This window comes from Aspergillus aculeatus, assembly GCF_001890905.1.
Source record: "Aspergillus aculeatus ATCC 16872 unplaced genomic scaffold ASPACscaffold_21, whole genome shotgun sequence".
Lineage (NCBI taxonomy): Eukaryota > Fungi > Ascomycota > Eurotiomycetes > Eurotiales > Aspergillaceae > Aspergillus > Aspergillus aculeatus.
In genome coordinates, this window is record NW_017962996.1 from 443106 (window position 1) to 461667 (window position 18562).

Genomic DNA, 18562 nt, shown 5'->3' on the forward strand with positions numbered 1-18562 from the left:
GTGCCTGAAACACAACTCGAAGCTGCGAGGCAAACTGTAGAGTAGGTGGGCGAGGAGGAAGAGGAGGTGTTTCGAGTGGACGAAAACGGCGGTGGTAGATAGAAGCGACCACACAAGGACGGCCAAGTGGACGTTGCGCTTGACTCCAGTTATGCGATGGGGAAAAGTGGGGAGGGATGGGCGATCACAGCCTAAAAGTATTGAGGTTGAATGAGCGACATTGTCAGACTGAAGACCAAATGAAAAAAACGAAGTAGAAGGGAGAGAAAGTGAGAGCGCGAGAGAGGAGGGGTGAGGGGGAGAGAATAGAAAAATAAGAAAAGATGAGAGAGCCTGACGAGGAGGCGGAGGATGCGACCAGGAAGATCTTCCACCACCACCACCACCACCACCACCACTAAGCACTAAATGCGGGGGAAGAAACAACAAGAGTCAGGAAAAGCAACAGCAGTCGGAATCGGTGGGTTACTCTGCTTGTAGTACAGACCGTACAGTACAACAACACGTACCAGCTTTGAACGGGGAAAAAACTGACCAGGCACAGGCAGTGGAATATTGGCTCCAGGCTTCCCAGCAGCAGTTGTCTACTTCCACCGAAAACAATAACAACGAGAACAAGAATAAGAGCCGGAAACAATCACTTATTAAGGTAAGAAGGGGTGATTCGTGAAATGACATACACTTACAATCCAGACAATAGAAGAAAACGACAACAGAAGACACAATAAGTCGATCACGAGGGGTCAATGACGTTATCCTCTGCTTTTTTTCCTTTTCCCCCTCCAGGATTCACCACAGTCATTCTCGACTGGGAAAGAGAAAAAAAAATCAAATGAAAAAAAAATAGTCTAGCTCATTCCTGACTCAAGGCCAGAATGATTTCATGGTTTCATGATCCATTCATGTGGATTATCCTTCATCATCTGGCATGTCCACCCGATAACGTAGTACACGATGCTACTCAGTATGTGTTATGTGATCGTAGTGAGTTATAGATCGGAACCCGCGCGGGGCGGCAAGAAAACAAAGTGGAATTTCTCGCGGAATGGATAGTCACGGTTATCTGCACCTCGACTGGTGCACAATGATGATCATGAAATTATAAAAAAGCAAAGTCTATACAATATACATATACAAATATGTGCAGAGATCACGCCCCGAAAAATGCCCCCAGAACTCCTTCAATGTCCATCCTGATGCTAATCCGAACTCCCTCCAGTGGGCGCAACCAGCCAAAAACCATCGCAACAAAACTCCCGCCGCTGGCGACCGCGCGGACACTCATAATACTGTTTTATATTATAGGTGGAGAACCACCAAGACTCAAGGAGTTTACCCTTTGGTTAAGGTAGAGTAAATCCCTCGGTTTCAGTCGGTCCTCAACGTCATCCTGCAGATGATAGTCCCCACCGGTAACCTGGAGTATACTCCGGAGTAGAACACTGCCAATCGGATACACACCCAGCGGGAAAAGAGAGCGAGAGAAAAAAAGAACTCCAAGCTCATGTCCACCAAGGATGAGAAAAAGCAAAAAGATATGAAAATGCCGATGGCGAGCAAAAGGCCGAGATGAGGTGGAAATGATTTGGCTTTCCTCCTTCGAAGACACGACGACTAACAGGCCATTGAGGATGACAAGGCCAGCATCCAGCGACCTAAAAGACGAGCTTCTGAGGCGACGCCCGCGTCCGATCCTGCAGCAGCTTCTTTGCATCGTCCATAACATATCGGTGCATGGACGGCAAGGGGAAGAAATGGAGATCCTTGCCCAGGGCGCCGAACATCGTGGCTAGCGACCAGATGCCTCGCGCCGACGACTGCAGACCCCCCACCGAGGCGGACGGGTAATAGAACCGCGGATCTAGATAAAACAGGGTGCTCTCCCAGTGCGGCAGCTTGTCGCGCAGCATGCGCGCCGCTCGCTCGTACTCCTTCAGGGTGCGCTTGGGCACCCCGGTTTGGGAATGGACGAAGAAGAAGATCTCGAAGCCGACGCTGCGGATGCGGTCCCGCGCCGTGGCGCTGAGGGTGTCCAGGAAGGCGGCCATGCGGTCGAGGTTGAAGGAGTTGAGGAAGAAGAGGGTGTTGTGCGAGTACACATAGTCCTCGACCTCGTCGTGGATCTGCCGGTTCACGGACAGGAGATTCCGCACTCGACCGTTCTCGCCCACCCAGCTGGGACACATGGAGAGGGCCCGATACCGTCCGCGCGCGGTGAACACATTGCCGCGGTCGTTGATCACAATCATCGGCCGGTCCATATAGTCGTTCGGGACGTCCAGCGCATATTCATAGATCATGAGACGAAGCTCGAGGGGCAGTTTGAGAAGATGCGACGACATGCTTGCCGACTTCTTCTGCAACGCAGCAGTCACCGGCGGTCGGTCGATATGCTGCGGTACCCCCATTGTGTAGATTCCGTCAAACTGACAACAACGATAGTGATAAAGATATGACGATAATCAGATAGTAGTAGTTGGATATCGTCGCGGGATTTAGTAGGTCAATCCTTGTGTGAAGAATGAACTAGTTTAAATTAGTAGATCAGACCGGCTCATGGTACTGCCCCAGCCGCTGAATTGCTTTATATATTATCTTGTACGGTATATCCGATCTATGTTAGTAGCATCGGCTATAAAGGACCTGATTCGAGGCGATCCACGTCAGGCAAGGCGTCGTCGAGGCCAGCAGACAGATACCGGATCACCACTGGATAAATTGAGGAATCGATCAGATCATGCCAAGTGCCGTCTGATAACGCAAATGGATGTATAAGGAGGCAATCTCGGGTCAGCAGCAGAAAACGAGAGCTAGAAACGGGGCCAAAAAGCAAAGACGGATGAATATCAGACCACCCCCCTTTCTTGGGCTTTGGGCTTTGGGCTTTGGCTTTCTAAGACATCACCTCACACCGGCATCATTCGAATATATTGCAGAAAGACGGCAAAAGGAGGGTAAAGTAGAGCAAAGAAAAAAATATGACGAGACTCGGAACCGGACCAAGACCGATCGATTTTTTTTTTTTCTTATTCTTTCTTTTCTTTACATAGAAATTTTTTTTCTTCGGCCCAGAAGTTTATTGAAAAAGTTTATCGACAGGGCGAGGCTCTCGGGATTACCCGTGCCAGCCGATGAGAAAGAGAGAGAGAGAGAGACAAAGACTATGAAGGAATGAATGGAACCAGGCTATGCCACTATTGTGCCAGTTACTGCTTAGAGTAGTCTCAACGGCGTGGCACCTCAGAGAAGCCTACTCAGTACATACCTCCTACTTCTCCGTAGGAATACCCGCAGTCTCTCAGCCACGCTCGACCCGCCGGTGATGCAATATTTAATACGTTCTTCCCCGCGCGTTTAGAGCTCGGGGACAGTTCAATCTAGCCTGCCGGTCCTGAATTTGCCACCGATGACGGATGAGGAACACGCCGCGCTCTACACGCCCATGCACCTGCCTTGAAAAAGACAGTGTTTTGAAGATAATCAATTACCAGTTCCAGGACACAATCAAGTTTAATCAAAGCTTTATTACAGCGCCATGCCGTGTCCTTGACCCAAAATAGGCCAAACGCATACATCGGCTAAAGTATCATTTGCGCTGGTAGATGCCGACTAACCAGGCGGCCCGCAAAACGGCCAATCCCCAAGCCATCCCGACACTATCGCGCACCACATTCAATTTACTGCCCATGACTTCGCGCCAGCCCACCGGCACTTCAGCCACCGGAATGCCGGCAAACTCGGCCAGCATGAGCATTTCCACATCGAAGATCCATCCTTCGGAATGCATGTACGGGATGATATATGGCAACGATGCCCGAGTAAACAGTTTGAAGCCGCACTGGGTATCCTTGATAGTGGCGGTCTTGGATGGAGTCATCAGCCAGAGGATCAAGTGGAACGAATGCATGAGGAAGTTGCGCAATTTGGATCGCTGTCATCACCGATTAGCAGCAGCTCTCCCGCGAGTCTCGTAAATGGAGTCGTGCATGGGCGACACGATGAAACTTACCTTGACCACCGCCTCACTTCCAACCATATGGGCGCGAGATCCCACGGCCACACCACGGCCTAGGGAGTCCTCGACCCCTTGACAGGCAGCGACAAGCTTGCCCAGATCCTCAAACTTACTGGCTCCATCGGCATCGGCAAACACCACATACTGCCCGCGGACATGCCTCATACCGTGAGTCACCGCACCGCCCTTGCCTCGGTTCTCAGTTAGGGTCACCACCCGAATCGTGCCCGGCGGGATGTGGACACCCTCTTTCGTCCCCGGGGTCCAAGGACCCGAATAACCCTTCGGGTGCAGCGAGAGCTGATGGTCCCGGGCAAACGTGAAGGCCGTCTCTTCCGTCTTATCCTTGGACCCGTCTGAGACGATGATGATCTCCCAGCCCTTGTTGTCGTGCACGGGGTGATATGTCGCACTGCCATTGGCATGCCCGTTCGCCAACTTGCGCTGACGGAAAGTCTTCTGCGCTGGATCGGCATCCACGCCATTTGGAATGGCGCCTGTCACCGTCCCATACATCCGTTCAAGATAATTCACAGCCTCTTCCAGCATACCCCCAAGACGATCTTCTTCATTGTACGCGGGCACGACGAGAGAAAGGAACAGCTCAGGTTCCTCCACGGAAGGGTTATCGAGGGTCCGACCGGGACGCCTCTTGGCGTCCAACGCATCTTGCCAACAAGGTAGTGCTTGAGGTTCCGTGATCGCTCCATCTTTCGTGAGCGTTCGATATTGTTTCTCTTCGGGGTAAGGCTTCCGTGGTACAGGTGCGACCGCGTAGAGGGTAGCGTAGACCTATTTCATTGAGAAAAGCAGTCAGCCATGGCCCGAGACGACTGGTGAGCAAAGGGCAGTGTGCACCAAGCGATTAGATTGAGACCAGGTGTAAACATACCAGCACAAGGAAACCAGTCAATGTCGCGGCCAAGGTGACAAGTAATACGGAGACTGGAACATTGACCAGAAGCTCAACGCATTGAACGCAGATGTCGGACCACGCCTCTTGAGCCATGGTGCAATCTAGCAGCAAATCGAGCGGGGGGGAGTCAAAGTGATGGATCGGGACAGTCGCCGCGGAAGCCTGAAGGCGCGAGCTCAAGTGCTCAAAGGGATAAGAACAGGGACAATCCGATCCTGGCCAGCCATACGACACGGAAAATTTCTGGAGAAAGTGGATTGGTGAAGGGTGATGAGGATAGGAAACCACAATTAAGAGGGAGAGGGAAGCGATCCCAGAGTGAGGGAGATAGCCATCCTACTATTATTGATAGTTGAGGGGGAAGGAAGTGGAGGCAACGTGGTTGATCCGAGCAAGCAGGCAGGCGGGTTTAATTACGGAGCACTCACAGCGGATAAGTATAGTAGTAGTACTCATACAGTACGGAGTCCACTAGTCAAGTTGAACTCCGCTCCTCCCGCCGAGCCGAGACAGACGGCTAACGCGCAACCACTCACTCACTAAACTTACTTGTCCTTTTTGCGCGGCCTCAGTCGTCACCCAAGTGGAGACTTTCCCCTGTTGTCTCTATCGGTCGCAAGATCCTCTCCTCCAAATATATTGGTAAACCTACGCTTACTGAGGCTATCTAGGCTCTGCTTCAGAATCAATGACTGTCAGGTTCGGACTTCTGTCCAATTCGGGTCTCATTGCTCTTATCGATGCTATGGATACAAGTGACTATTTGCTATATCAGGCCAAGTATGTCAGAAGCCTGTGTAGATCTGTTTCTGTAACGGCAATGGATCGTTAAAAACTGAAACACTCGACTTCCTGCATGGCGGTGAAGTTCACTCTCCAGACCATTAACTTTGTTCGAGGGTACAGTAATTTGGCGGCTCATGGGATCGCTACCCTCAACCTCTGTTGGCATCAAAAAAACTTTATAAGCCATGGTATGGGTTGAGAGTTGCATGAGTCCCAGTCCCAGACTGTGTATAATGTTTCAGAATGCTAGCTCGAAAGCTATCCTGTTCAATTTGTCCGCTGTGACTGGGACGATATAATAGGGGAAAAGTCCCGACCTGTGACCTTCCGTGTATGTGATCTGTTCAGGGCATGGATACCTTCGCTCATTGCGCGGCTTGCTTCTGTTAGCTTTTTCGACTGGCAAATGGATCGTTTCTCTCGGCAATCGTTTCTAGATCCAGGGCAAATCGAGTTGTGGAGAATTTGTGAGAACCGGCATCGTATGTTATCCAGCGGTTGAACTGTCTTCTATCAGTATATCACTGTCAACCCGGGTGCATTGCGAGCATACCGTGGAGAGCCTCACGCCCAACCATATACATCTATACATCCTCGTGATGCAACGAGACGGTAGTTCGTCATTCCTCATGTCGTCTACAGAAGGCGCACCATTGAAAAACGATGGAGGGTATAAGCGCTCGCTCCAGCAATGTCCTCTAATAAGGTAGTCCTCGGCGACCCATGTCGTTTCCTCGGAGACTGGGAACTCCGGCTTTTCGGCGATACCCGGTTTGATGTAGCTGCGAAACAAGGAATTGAGAAAACTTGAGATTTTCTTCCACGGTACGACGGCCTCCACATGCTTCATTCCCGTGGGAGTCAATGCAAGACACCACAGAAATGCAAGATAGACATGGCATGCTGCGTAGATATTTTGGTCCCCAATTCGATCAAGAAGCACTGACATGGTCCGATACGCCATATAAGAGCCATAGAATAGTGTCGGTGCCATGTTTGGCGACTCTTTATAGGCGAGTAAGTCTATCTGCACCGTGTCGAGATCATCAGGTGAAGTCCAGCGAAGAGCTGCCGCTGTAGAAGAGTCTTGGGGATCTGCTGACGGTAACCCAGTCGATACATCAAACTCAGGTGGTAGAAGTGCATCTTCGTGCCCGTATCCCATGATCGCGGCGATATTACTGGCTGATATGAAGAACCCTTGCAAGATGAATTTCTCGTTGAGGTGAGTCACGTATTGATCCAGATGCGACAAGAAAATATTGACGGAATGGTAAAGTCTGTCGCCAAAGTCTCCGGTAAAAAGAAATGCGTGGGCAGCGATGAATGGGCCAACTGGTGGGATACGGCGCATTGCCATGAAGTTTCTAAGAAAGGGATTGAATATGTCGAGAATACTCGTCCTTGTGCCCAGAAAAGGCTGCTGGACAAGTAGAGATTTTGTGTAGTAGAAGAGTCTCTGAGCGACATCATGTCGAGCCATGACTCCAAGATGGTGCTGGAATTTTCCCATGCCTGGGTTCCGATCGGCTGCACGATTGTACCAAGTCATTGCAATGCGAGCCCATAGCCTACGGTCCTCTGTGTCAGTGGTTTCCGCGGCCATTCGGTATCTCGAAAGATCCCCCAAGCACTCCAACCAGGTCTCTTCATAGGCAGGAAACTCTGATACCATAGAGGCCATCGTTTTATAAACGTCTTGTATAAAGCCAAGCATGTACTCGAGGGACTCAGGGAGTTGGTGACGCATCATTTCCAAGTAGTCATGAATCCCGTAGCGCCACAGGCGAGTTGGCATCATGTATGCATCAGGCAGGCTTTTCACACTGGGGCCTGCAGCCGGATCTGAACAGGCTCTGAAGAAATCATGCTGCTCACTCACTAGCGTCAAATGCACTTGGGTAAGTTTCTCAAGTTGATCTTGCGAGGCCACAGTGTCCATGGCGGAAAACTGCTCGTCATATCTAATGGCTACTTTCTCGCACATGTCAAGACCGGCATAAATCATTTGGATATCATTGATTAACATCTCTTCTGTTGGCAAGTCAACCTCTAGCTGGGGCAAGAACCCAGGTGATGCTGTACCTTCGGTTGTTGCAATGCCAACCTCTGGCAGCCTTTGCTCCTCGCTCAACTGTCTCGCGGATTCTCGGCCATAGTTAGCACCCTCCGAGCCCACGCCTGATTGATGGGGCGAGGAGGCCCCTTGATCCGGGCTGGCGCTCCGAAATAGAGGTAGACCGTCATCGGACGGCGTCGGACTAAGTTGGAATATCTCTGACCGATGCTGCAAAGACATATCGTGATCATCGCCTAGATCATGCTTCTCGTCATGATTTCTTTGGTTTGCGATGGCTTCTAGATCTGATGGGCGAGTCGAGGAGATCTCTTGACCCCAGTCTTCCTCCCATTGCTGGTCAAGGTGATTCTCCGGCGCGGTCGACAGATTGAATTCGAGAGAATGCTCACTAGCGCTTCCTACATGCGAGAAAGAGGCACTGGCCGAGTGAACAGCTGGGTTTGTAGTCGATGAATCAGCCGGAGAGATATCACCCGGAGGCGACGGTGGTGATGATTTTCTGTACATGAGGTTAGAAGCTTGCTCAAGGCTCAGTGCTCACACATTAAAGAACACAGCAGCTAGAACAGGTTTGAGAGGGTAAGGGTTTATTCACATTAGAGATTTGGCGGCGCCTTCGGCTGAGTCTTGACGCCAAGTTGAGAGATGTTCCTGACCCTCAGTTCCAACATTCATTGTATTGGCGGCGTAGATTAAACGTCATCTGATCAAAAATTAGTCCTCTGTCGGTCTTTTAAAAAAAGGACTGGGAATGAAGACAGGAGACTGGGAAAGAGTGCTGTAAGAAACTGAGGCTCCGACGTCTTCTCATGTCTCTAATCAAAGCCCTACTCCAATAGTTCCTATCTTTCGCGGGCAGGGGAAATGCAAGATATAAATCCGAATTCGGAATTTCTGGGAAATACGCACGAGATAGATATAGTGGAATGACCGCCAACCACGGAATAAGGTCAGGCAAGTTGTAGGCAATGGCAGTGTCGAGATAAAGCTTAATAGGAAACGGGACGATTGGGAATAGCAGGAACAGTGGGAAACACTATTTATAAGAACGAAGACATGGAAGTGGTTTAGGTTCTTTAGGCAACTAACCCCATCTCTGCCTGGGGGATGGGAAACGCCTGTGCGAACAAACCGGATCACCGAGGAAGGCGCGCACGAACACTGGCAGCTAGGAGAAGCCGACAAGAGGTTGCTGGGGAAGGGAAGTGTACAGTACACAGCACAGTGCACAGTATCAAAGAATGGATATGTCCCAGAAGGCGACAGAGGCTAAAGTAAGTAAGCAACTTTTGTGAAGTGGGGAGATGTGGTGGGTGAAAGGTTAATGAGAAGTAATGGAAGTACCCCGTAGTTAGTTACTTTGGTAGTTAAGTAAGTTGGGTAAAAAAAAAATAAGGTAAGGTAAGGTAAGGTAAGTGAGTGCTGATACGGAAGGCGAGGAAACCATCCATTGGAAGAGTTCCACGATCAGACGGACCAGACAGACAGAACCGAGCACGAGTCAAACCGAAGGGGGAAAGGCGAGGCTGGTGGTAATTTATTGTGGTGAGAACCTTTAAATGGTAATGGCCTGGTATTCCTGACTGACGGGAAACAAACCACCAGCGTCGCCGTTGTCTGGCTGCCTGGTTGCCTTGTCTTCACTCGAGTCTCCTCCTTCATACTACTTACTCATCAACCATGAAGCTCCTTGCCAATCCGAACAAATCTCGTCAGCTTCCTTTCGTTACATGCGATCTCAATTATGTCTGGCTGATCGTTTCTTCCTCGCCATCGGTCCATCGCGGACCTCATAAAATGACCATGACAAAAAAATAGAAAAACCACAATTGAAATAAGATATAACAAAGTACACTGTCATATTTTGGTGGCGTCGAGGCTCACCATTCTTCAAGCTCTCTCTCGATTCGACGAACCTTTTTAAAGTTCCCGACGCATGCTTGCTTATGCCCCAATTAGGAAAGTTGTTAACGGTCAGGTCGCCTTGTCAAGCATATTACGGGGTACGGAGTACGGTAGGTATCTTCAATCATATCGAGAGTCAAATGCATTGATGCCCATGTTTTGAGTATCCGTGACTCCACTTGAAATCTTTGTTCAACTCCTAGGGGCGTGATATGAGACGTCTCTATCAGTACGTCCCCCTACATGCGTATCAATACTGAGGAGCTCATGCAGGTGGGTTCTGCGACCTCCTTGATGCCGAACCCGACTGTTTGGGTTGGGCCACCCTCCCACACTCCCTTGCATGCAGCAGGCTGCCGACATCGTTCAATCAAGTTCTCATCGCTGCTACTTGACTGACAAGCTTAATTCCAGGAATGATGATGGCTCTGCCCTTGCGTCATAGGGTGCACTTTGGGCTTTCTCGAACACCTTTCCACGCGAAATCGTTGATACTTCGCCACTGACCCACATTTCCTGGCCAGACTGCTTATCGCCATGGCAGTCCATTTATCGACGAGTTGATGATTTGACGGCTGAATCCTGGCCTCGATCGGCTTCCCGGCGATGGAATCATGAATTATTGTCGATTTCAAAGGTCTCACGTATGCAAATCTCCGCCGGTGTTCTTGGGCCTCTGCAACGATCCGACTCACATTGCTGATGATGACCCGGCTTCTTCGTTTTCTTCAAGTTAGCAGGACTTTACACCTGGCGGAGCCGCAACAGCCGTCCTCCGGACCTTTCCTCTGGGGAAGGGGGGGGAGGGGAGGGTTGTTCTCTTCGTCCCTAATAATCGGGTTTACCCTTGCATGGACACCGCTTGTTCGGTCTATTGATAGACATGAACAGCGATCTTTGCGAGATAGTCGTGTTAGGGTCGCTCATACGTGCACAATCCTGGCTTTCGATGAGATTCAAGGTCAAGCGGTACCGGCGAGACTGTATGGATGAAGGCTGCTAGCATCCTCGAAGCTGTACGCCGTGCCACCATAAACATCGTCGGTTACACTACCTTTGCCCGGGCAGGTATCGCGTGAGGATAGATTCGACCATGATCAGCGCGCCACGTTCAACAAATGAGAATTGAAGCTGCTGCCTCACGATTTCGGGGTCTGATATCTCAGGTTGTTTTAATAAGGCTGGCGGTGCCCTAGTGAACACTTGCAGTCCGAGCCGCCGACCACTCACGGAAAATAGTCGTATTCAATGGTGGAACATACTGGCCATGAATAGTTTCACTTAATTATCTGTCATTCGTAAGAGAGCCTGGAAACACATTTGTCATCTGCACTCAGTTTGGTCTGAGCGTATCAGCCCTGGTCTTTGGGTCTTCGGGTTATTTGGGGTTCCACTAGCTCGTATAGTGTAGGTGTCAGACACGAGAATCTCTTTTCGAATCCTAATGATGCCTGACTATAGTTAGGCATGCTATAGCTTCGGCCTGCCAGTGCGCGATTATCAATTAGAGTTATCTGCCTGATTGGCATTGGGCCAGAGCCGGAAGCAAAGTGCGTTGACATCGAAAGGAGACAATACTTACAGTTTTAAAGTACCCTGTACATTAATTCAGTTAGTTCATTTCTAAAAGAGAACTAAAATCCGAGCCTCGGATTACTGTATTGAAATAAAACATACACGAAACATGCATCTGCATAGTACAGGAGCCTTTATATACTATGGGACAGTCTGCCAGTTTCTTCGTGCTCAACTTACGTAACATGATTAGTTAGGTAACTAGCTACTTCGATAGAAGTACGGTTTCTACAGTAGGTACCCCGGACAATACTGTACATGTACATGCTTCGTTCGTGCTTGCCGAGCGATCTGCTGTCGAAGGTGGACCCGGCTCCCATCACCCAAAATAACAAACCTTCCCACCGGGTATCATGGATCTCTTCTCCACCTCCTTCTTGTGCTTGGATCTATGCTAATCCAGTGAATAGCTTTGTGAGATCATACTCATCTGTCTTTCTATATCGATATCGCGCACAAAACTGCGATTCATATTTTCGCTCAGCAGCAGGTCTGATCTGCATGCAGTATGTACAGTAACTACTTGGTACTGTTTATGCAGTTGGTGACTACTGCCGTACGACCCACCGAACCAAGGCAACCGACTATACCGCTATATCCTCGCAATGCACTCACTGTCGACTTCTCCTTTGCATTGAGACAGTTCTTGAGACTATCCTCTGAAGCATCACTAGTTTCGGGATTGCCTCAGTGGTTCTCTAACCCATATTTATCTGCATGGTAATCACCAGTACTTCGATTCTCCCAACAATCCTGACAGAAGAACCATTAGTCTTCTCTCCAAGAGTGATCAACACACCTAATGACCTATGGTGACAGCGCAAACTCATTGCTCCCACAGTAGCTATTCCCTCACTCCTTGACAAGCCACCCAAGCAACGAGTCTGGTGGTTGCCTTAAACCAATGCGGCCCATACCCGGCCATGTGCATTGCCGTTCCTTGGCGCAACCTTTCTTTGCACATGAACCTACATGAGTACGGAGTAGATTGTTCATTAACTTCAAAAACCCACCAACCATCATGAGTAAAATCGGTCCTTGTTCCTAACGGAGTAGATGACAATTCGACCAGGGGAAAGGCGAACAACCCCTCCTCGCTAAAATTACAGCCGATGATACCCCTGACCCTACCCCTTAGTGTCAACCATGTAAGCCACGTCGATTGACGACTCATGGCTATGGACGAAAGAGCTCGAGCTTCGGCGAACGAGGAAGAGCTTACCAATTAGCCTTTCTATACTGTACATCTTCCCGACTGCGGTACATGAATTTTCTTTCTCTCTTCCTTACACTTCAACTTGAGTCCTTGAAGCCCCAACAACAACGATGCCGAACACGATAAATGCAAAGCAACCCTGCAGTGTCAACTTACCAACCCATTACAACTGCATTAGCACCAGCATCGATACTAAGACCGAGAGCTTCCAAGCAATTTCATTCGTGGGATCTCATCCGTCTCCAAATCAGCCACAGCAGTTACTTCGTGCCAATCCAACACCGGCTATTGGTTCGAGAGTCCCGCGTGCATATGGCACGTCAGTTTGATCAACTAAAAAAGACCCTCGCCCAGGAGACCTTTTTCTCGCTACGAACTTCAGTCTTTGGGTGGCACGGAAAAGGACTTTCTCTTATCGGCAATCTGGAACTCAATTCCGAGGTATTGGTCAACTACACTCCATGTCCCCTACGTGGCGTTTTCGAGTATCTTGTCTTTAGCATGGCTTCCCGCCACATGCTACGTGCTACATGCTACATACTCGCCAATCCTGCCCTAATGGGCTGCTACCAACTTCTAACTCGATCAGCAGCGATGTCGCTTAATCCGACTTCCATGCAACAAGCGATTGAGAACACATCAATTAAGGATAGGAAAACGAGAAACTAGGATACAGGCGCGAAAGAGAGAATCATAGATCTTTCGCTAAACCGGGATCTACTGCCTGTGCCGCCTCGTCGGACCGACTCGGAGATATTCGCAGCTTCCTTGTCGCGTGGCTAGAGCTCGAAACTTTCTCTCCCCTTCCTTCACAACATCGCATATACTATCGATTTATCTGGCAGAGGTCGGGATCAACGCCCGGGTAGTGGAAGTGGGCTGGTCTTGTTTTCAGTGTGGTTTAACATGCATTGTATCGGACAGAACCTCGCAACCGACTCAAGCATGTGCGCGACAGGAGGGCACAAAACATGGCCAAAAGTTCAGTTGAAGACTACGGAGCATGACTTTTGCTAACAAGTTCAGCGCTAAACTTGCAACTTAGCTGGGAAACATGTATTTCGAGAGCTCCAGGAGAAAGATCCAGGAACAGCGTGAGCGGGGAACAGCGGCAAGTGGGTATTGATCAGATCAAAGAGAGGAAATTTCCAGGAAATCCGCCGGGGGGTGGAAGGGCAAGAAAAATGCCAAAACCGAAACAGGATGGAGAAACCAATCCGCGATCTTCATACTGCCTGTCTATTGCTGATCGTGACTGGCTGGCTAGACTGACTGAAATGACAGGCGGACAAAACAGACAGATTAGCCCGAGCTAAGCAGCCTTGTTTATTTGAGCCAAGCAAGAAATGGGGTCAACTTTACCAAGTGGGGGTTCGCGGATGCAATTGAAACTGATGCATCCCTCCTACCTAATACATACACGAAGGAAAGGGACCTCGACGATTGAAATGGACAGATTGAGAAGAGCGAGACCCAGCGGTGAACACACACACAGCACACTGAGTCATGCCCCAGGGTCTGGACCGTCCTTCAATGACAGGTATACCACAAGAAAATTGGCACAAGAAAATTGGACAACGAAACACATGTGAGAGTGACAAGCAGTGACAGATAGACTAACTTACTCGTAGAAGTCTTGAAGACCGAGTTGCACGACACATGTTCACCAGTCGTCTACGAGACTGGGTCCGAGGGTCGAATCGAGAGATCTCCGATGACAGAATCAAGCCCAAGCATTCCTCAGATCTGCCAATGAAAGGCCCTCCCTCAATCGGATCGAACCGAACGAGAGATTTTTTCCCTGTCTTTCTTTTTAAACCTCCCTTCTCAGTAGTTAATCAAGGTAGGCGGCCCCGACGGACGTGGCATGTTGACAGGAGCGGGCTCGGGGGAATCATCGGGAAGACAATCGGGGAGAAAACTAATGGTATGATTTGGCAGACTACGGTGCGGATGGTGGAACAAAGGGGGGAAACAGAAGCCAGGGTGAGAAGAAGCTTCTTTCGATCCGGTGTTTGGTTCCGGTCTCTGCTATTTTCTGGCTCTTGCTCTTTCCAGGTTCCATCTAGTATGGTCTAGTATGGTGGACGGTGGCTGCCATGCAGCTGGACTACCGCACTATTCTGGTTTGAGTAGTTACTGGTAACTTACCAACTTACCATGCGGTGGCTGCAGATGTTCGTAACGTGACCTCAGGGACATCTTTCTATGCTAGGGATGTGCGTGTTACATCACAGCTTCGCTTGTTAGAGGGATAGGGTTGGTTTACTTGGTAGACGGTGGAGCTACCTTGACTTCAACTTCGAGTTGCAAGAAGACTGAGGCTTGGAGTAACTCCTCAAAAAACCCGGAATGAGATATCTGAATTTTTCAAGTTTTATTTCTGAGCGTCTCCAGGGACTAGCGACAAAAGAAGCTCCCAAAAGCAGACGCGGAAAATCTGTAGGCCAAGTACTCTACTGTACTGTACTTTCTTCACCTACCTCACGACCCTAATATCTGGTCTTGGTGCAGCGACATGTTATCTCATTCTTTCATCGATACCGAACGCCGTTATCCAAATGCAGCAACAACACGACAGGGAAAAAACAAGGCAGCGGCTTTACCCAACCACACAACAATAATCACGAAAAGTAAATGCGGCCCTGGATATCACATTAGCCAAGCTTGTCTTGGGAAGGGACACAAAAGGTCCCTGTTTTCTTGTAGGAATGCCTTTATTCAGCTGACTTACCTTGTGTTTCACCGGCCCACGACAAATCGGACAGCTCGGATCCCCCTCTAGGCGCGTCGGGTCATTCCGACAACTCGGCATATGGGTGTCTGCACACCACCGGCAGAGCACTGCGTGGCCACATGGCAACAGGACGGTGTCGACCAATTGCGTGAAACAGACTTTGCACTCTAGGTTGACATTCAGCTCGTCCGACTCCTTCGGGTCCGGGCGGCCGTTGTTCTGGTTGTCTAGACTCTTCTCCGGCTGCAAAGGAGGATTGGGAGTGGCTCCCTGAGGTTGACGTAGGCGTTGGTTCCGGCTCAAGCTGTGGGCATATTCCTGCATAGCTCGAGCATCCACTGGATTAAGGGGTGATCGCTGCATCATGTGCATCAATTGAGAACGCCGGAGCTCGCTTTCCCGGGCCTGAGGATTGGGTGGAGGGTGCATCGCTACGGCTCCATTCACCACTCCTGGCGGTACTCTGCCATACGCCGTCAGTTGAGGTGTCCCTGCCGGAAGAGCTGCAACGGGCCTTGGCGAAGGCTCCCATGGTGGCCATTCATTGTGCCGTTGTTGTTGTTGCTGTTGCTGTTGTTGTTGCTGCGGCTGCGGCTGCAGTGGCCTCACAGCTGCCGCATACTGGGGTGTCCATGTTGGTACCGTTATTGGGACAGCCGTGGTTGGCACATTACTCCTGGGCAATGCGACAGATACTGGATATGGCATGCGAGCAATGGTTTGCGGCTGTTGCAGTTGTGGCTGGCCTGGTCCATGCACGGATCCATTCGACACAACTCCTTGGGTCTGCGGCAGAGTTCTAGATGCCAAGGGCGAATAGTGAGGCTGTGCGACAGGTCCCTGGTGGCTTGTCCTAGGCTCCATTGGAGTTGGGTTCGGATTTTGCAATGCCATTACGCCCCCCGCTTGAAGGCCGTTCATTTGAGTACCCATGCGGTTTGATGGCGGGACCATAGCAGTTGCGGGAGCATAATATGTAGCATGGGAACCGTCGAGCGCCTGGTTGAGAAACACTCTTTCCTGCTGTACTGAAAGTTGATTGTATACCCGCCGTCGTCGTGGTGGCAAGCGAGCCCGTGTGTAGTCTAGAGGAGGCTGAAGGACTGGGGTCTCTTGAGACATGAAGCCTCCAGCCCCACTGTTCAATTCGTGACCATGGGTTTGGACATAGCCAGACATTGTTGTATCCCCAGGATTCGATTCGGTGGACGGATTGTGGAAATCTCGCTGGCTGTTAGGGGAGGCTTGAGTGTTCGAATGCGAGTCAGGAGGAGAAGTGGCGTAACTCCTCCATGTACTCATGATGTTACATGGTTCTGCGATTGAAGGGTGTGAGCTTTCCATCGTCGGTCGACACTGTGCTATCCTGCTAACGCGTACGTTATTTGTTGTTGGAGATCACGGTAAAGCAAACAACACTTGGGCCTAGCAAATGGTGGTTTAAGTCAAACGCGGTACACACACTTCACAAGCCAGACGAGGCCCAAAAGAAGATCCAAATGGAATTGCAGATACTTGTAGGGTCAAATAAGGTAGGAAGAACAGGAAGTGACAGGAAGGGGGCTGAGTCAGTAGAAGTGAGGTTCTAAGAAGAAGACGAAGACTAAGGGAAAAGCTACTTTCAGATGCCAGAATTGTTGACTTCACTGGAAAAGTGTATAGAAAACTTTCCTGGCCAACGTTCACAGTGGGTAGCGAGAGGGGCTCTAGCACGTTCATACGTCAAGAAGATGTAGAAGCCGAGCTGATCTCATGCCCGGGTACTCGATATTTAGCAGAACTTGATATTCACTGCCGTGTTTCGGGTTCTATCAAGAATAATTACCCAGAAACGGGAAACGGGTCGGTTCAGATCAAGATGACCATCATCATAGTGATCAGTGCAGCTCGGTCCGAAAATATGACGAAGCAGAGCAACCATCATTCACAATTGATTAATTGCGAGTCAAGGCGGCGACATAACATAGACAGTGTGAGTCGGTAGAGGCCCTCTTCACGTGATCTTGCTCCTATTCACTGCTTTGATTCTCAACAAAGACCTACAGGTCTTGTAGCTCGATAGATATTCAATCTCAAAGAGGCAGCACGAATACGCTTGGTTGTTCTGTTTGCGGGGTACTCGAGGTAGTACCATTCCGGATATCGCAGAATCGTAGGAGACTCGTTTCGCCTACTAGGGCCTTTGCAATCTTCCTCTCATTGTCTCGATTGAACGGAGACCACAGACAGGCTCTGGAGAGAGCAAGGATCCTCGAGGCGAGGCAGAGGCAAGAACAAGAACCACAGCGTGTTCCAGCAAAACTTGGATGGAATCCGGACCCAGGTCAGGAGTTCTGGCACGCAGTCAGACTATTAACTTTGGACGATCTTGGATGCGGGCTCAGCTCAACCGGGCTTACATGGCCTCAACTAAAGAAATACGTTCACACAGCGCCGCGCCGTCTCAAAGTAGAATAAGGTTGCAGCCTCCTGGCGAAGGTATTATGAGACTGTGAAGAACGTGAAGTATAGCTAGTGATAAAGACGGTGAGAGACCGCTGAAAGAGCAGAGAGGCAGAGAGGCAGAGAGAAGACACGAACGGTGGTGCTTGTGAAAGCGGCGGCGGCGGGTGCAAAAGGCCTAACACGCACACAATCCTAGCTGAGTAGGGAGTCGGAGGGGGAAAGGAGCAGACGGAAAGCAAACACAGTGATGAGTGAAGGAGGCGATGGGCTCTCGGACAAAGCGTAGGTCACGGGAAAGACGGGGAAGGGAGCCTTTCAATAATCACTCACTCCTCCGTACCAAGTCACTCACTGACCGTCAGTCTTGTCGGGTCTGACCCCGCCAGAGACGAGGCAGAAGCGAAGAGCCATGCGGAGCAGCAGACCAGGAGCAGCATTTGACCCGGTAAGTTAACTATTGGGAGCTTCGACCGTAGAAATGGGGACGATACAGCATGAGCTGCAGGAGTGATTGGTTGACTGGGGAAAGGCAAAGAGAGTCCAGCCCAGAAGGCTAAAGCTGGAAGTCTGTTGCTGTTGGCGGCGGTTGTCTTGAGGGGTGTTGTGTCGTTGTGTTTGTTGTCTATTCAATCTCGGAAGAATCCCAGGAAAGGGGAAGTCAAGGCCGGAGGAACGGTACAGTAGAGAAAGAACTGAAGTATTAAGAGGCTAAGATGTGACTCTGGATAAGTCAAGTCGAGTTGTTGATTGTCTTCTTGCCCTTTTTGTTCCTTCCCTCACTCCGAGAGTCTCCTTCCTTTTCCACCCACCAGTTGACGCTTCCAACCACGACGTCATTCCGCCAAAACAACCCAACATAACACAGCTTAACTTATCTATCGCCCGAG

At 50.0% G+C, this 18562-nt stretch overlaps 4 protein-coding genes across 4 annotated transcripts; all 4 read right to left on the reverse strand.

Annotated features, from left to right (window-relative positions):
* Positions 1–1655: 1655 nt before the first annotated feature.
* Positions 1656–2342, reverse strand: ASPACDRAFT_36569 (uncharacterized protein; the record flags this gene model as incomplete). The annotated part of the gene is made up of 1 exon (XM_020200219.1): positions 1656–2342. The coding sequence occupies one exon, from the start codon at positions 2340–2342 to the stop codon at positions 1656–1658; it is 687 nt and encodes a 228-aa protein (XP_020051656.1).
* A 1244-nt stretch (positions 2343–3586) lies between these two features.
* ASPACDRAFT_36462 (dolichyl-phosphate beta-glucosyltransferase) lies at positions 3587–5024 on the reverse strand (the record flags this gene model as incomplete). The annotated part of the gene is made up of 3 exons (XM_020200208.1): positions 3587–3931; positions 4010–4807; positions 4908–5024. 3 exons carry the CDS (start codon positions 5022–5024, stop codon positions 3587–3589), a joined length of 1260 nt encoding a protein of 419 aa, XP_020051657.1.
* A 601-nt stretch (positions 5025–5625) lies between these two features.
* Positions 5626–8918, reverse strand: ASPACDRAFT_82162 (uncharacterized protein). Its single transcript, XM_020206037.1, has 4 exons — positions 8707–8918; positions 8393–8500; positions 6271–8296; positions 5626–6220 (listed from the first exon to the last, which is right to left on the reverse strand). Exons 2-4 carry the CDS (start codon positions 8470–8472, stop codon positions 6104–6106), a joined length of 2223 nt encoding a protein of 740 aa, XP_020051658.1. The 5' UTR covers positions 8473–8500; positions 8707–8918; the 3' UTR covers positions 5626–6103.
* Positions 8919–15117: 6199 nt separating this feature from the next.
* ASPACDRAFT_48068 (C3HC4 finger protein) lies at positions 15118–16409 on the reverse strand (the record flags this gene model as incomplete). Its single annotated transcript, XM_020202057.1, has 2 exons — positions 15118–15138; positions 15228–16409. The coding sequence occupies 2 exons, from the start codon at positions 16407–16409 to the stop codon at positions 15118–15120; spliced, it is 1203 nt and encodes a 400-aa protein (XP_020051659.1).
* Positions 16410–18562: the final 2153 nt, after the last annotated feature.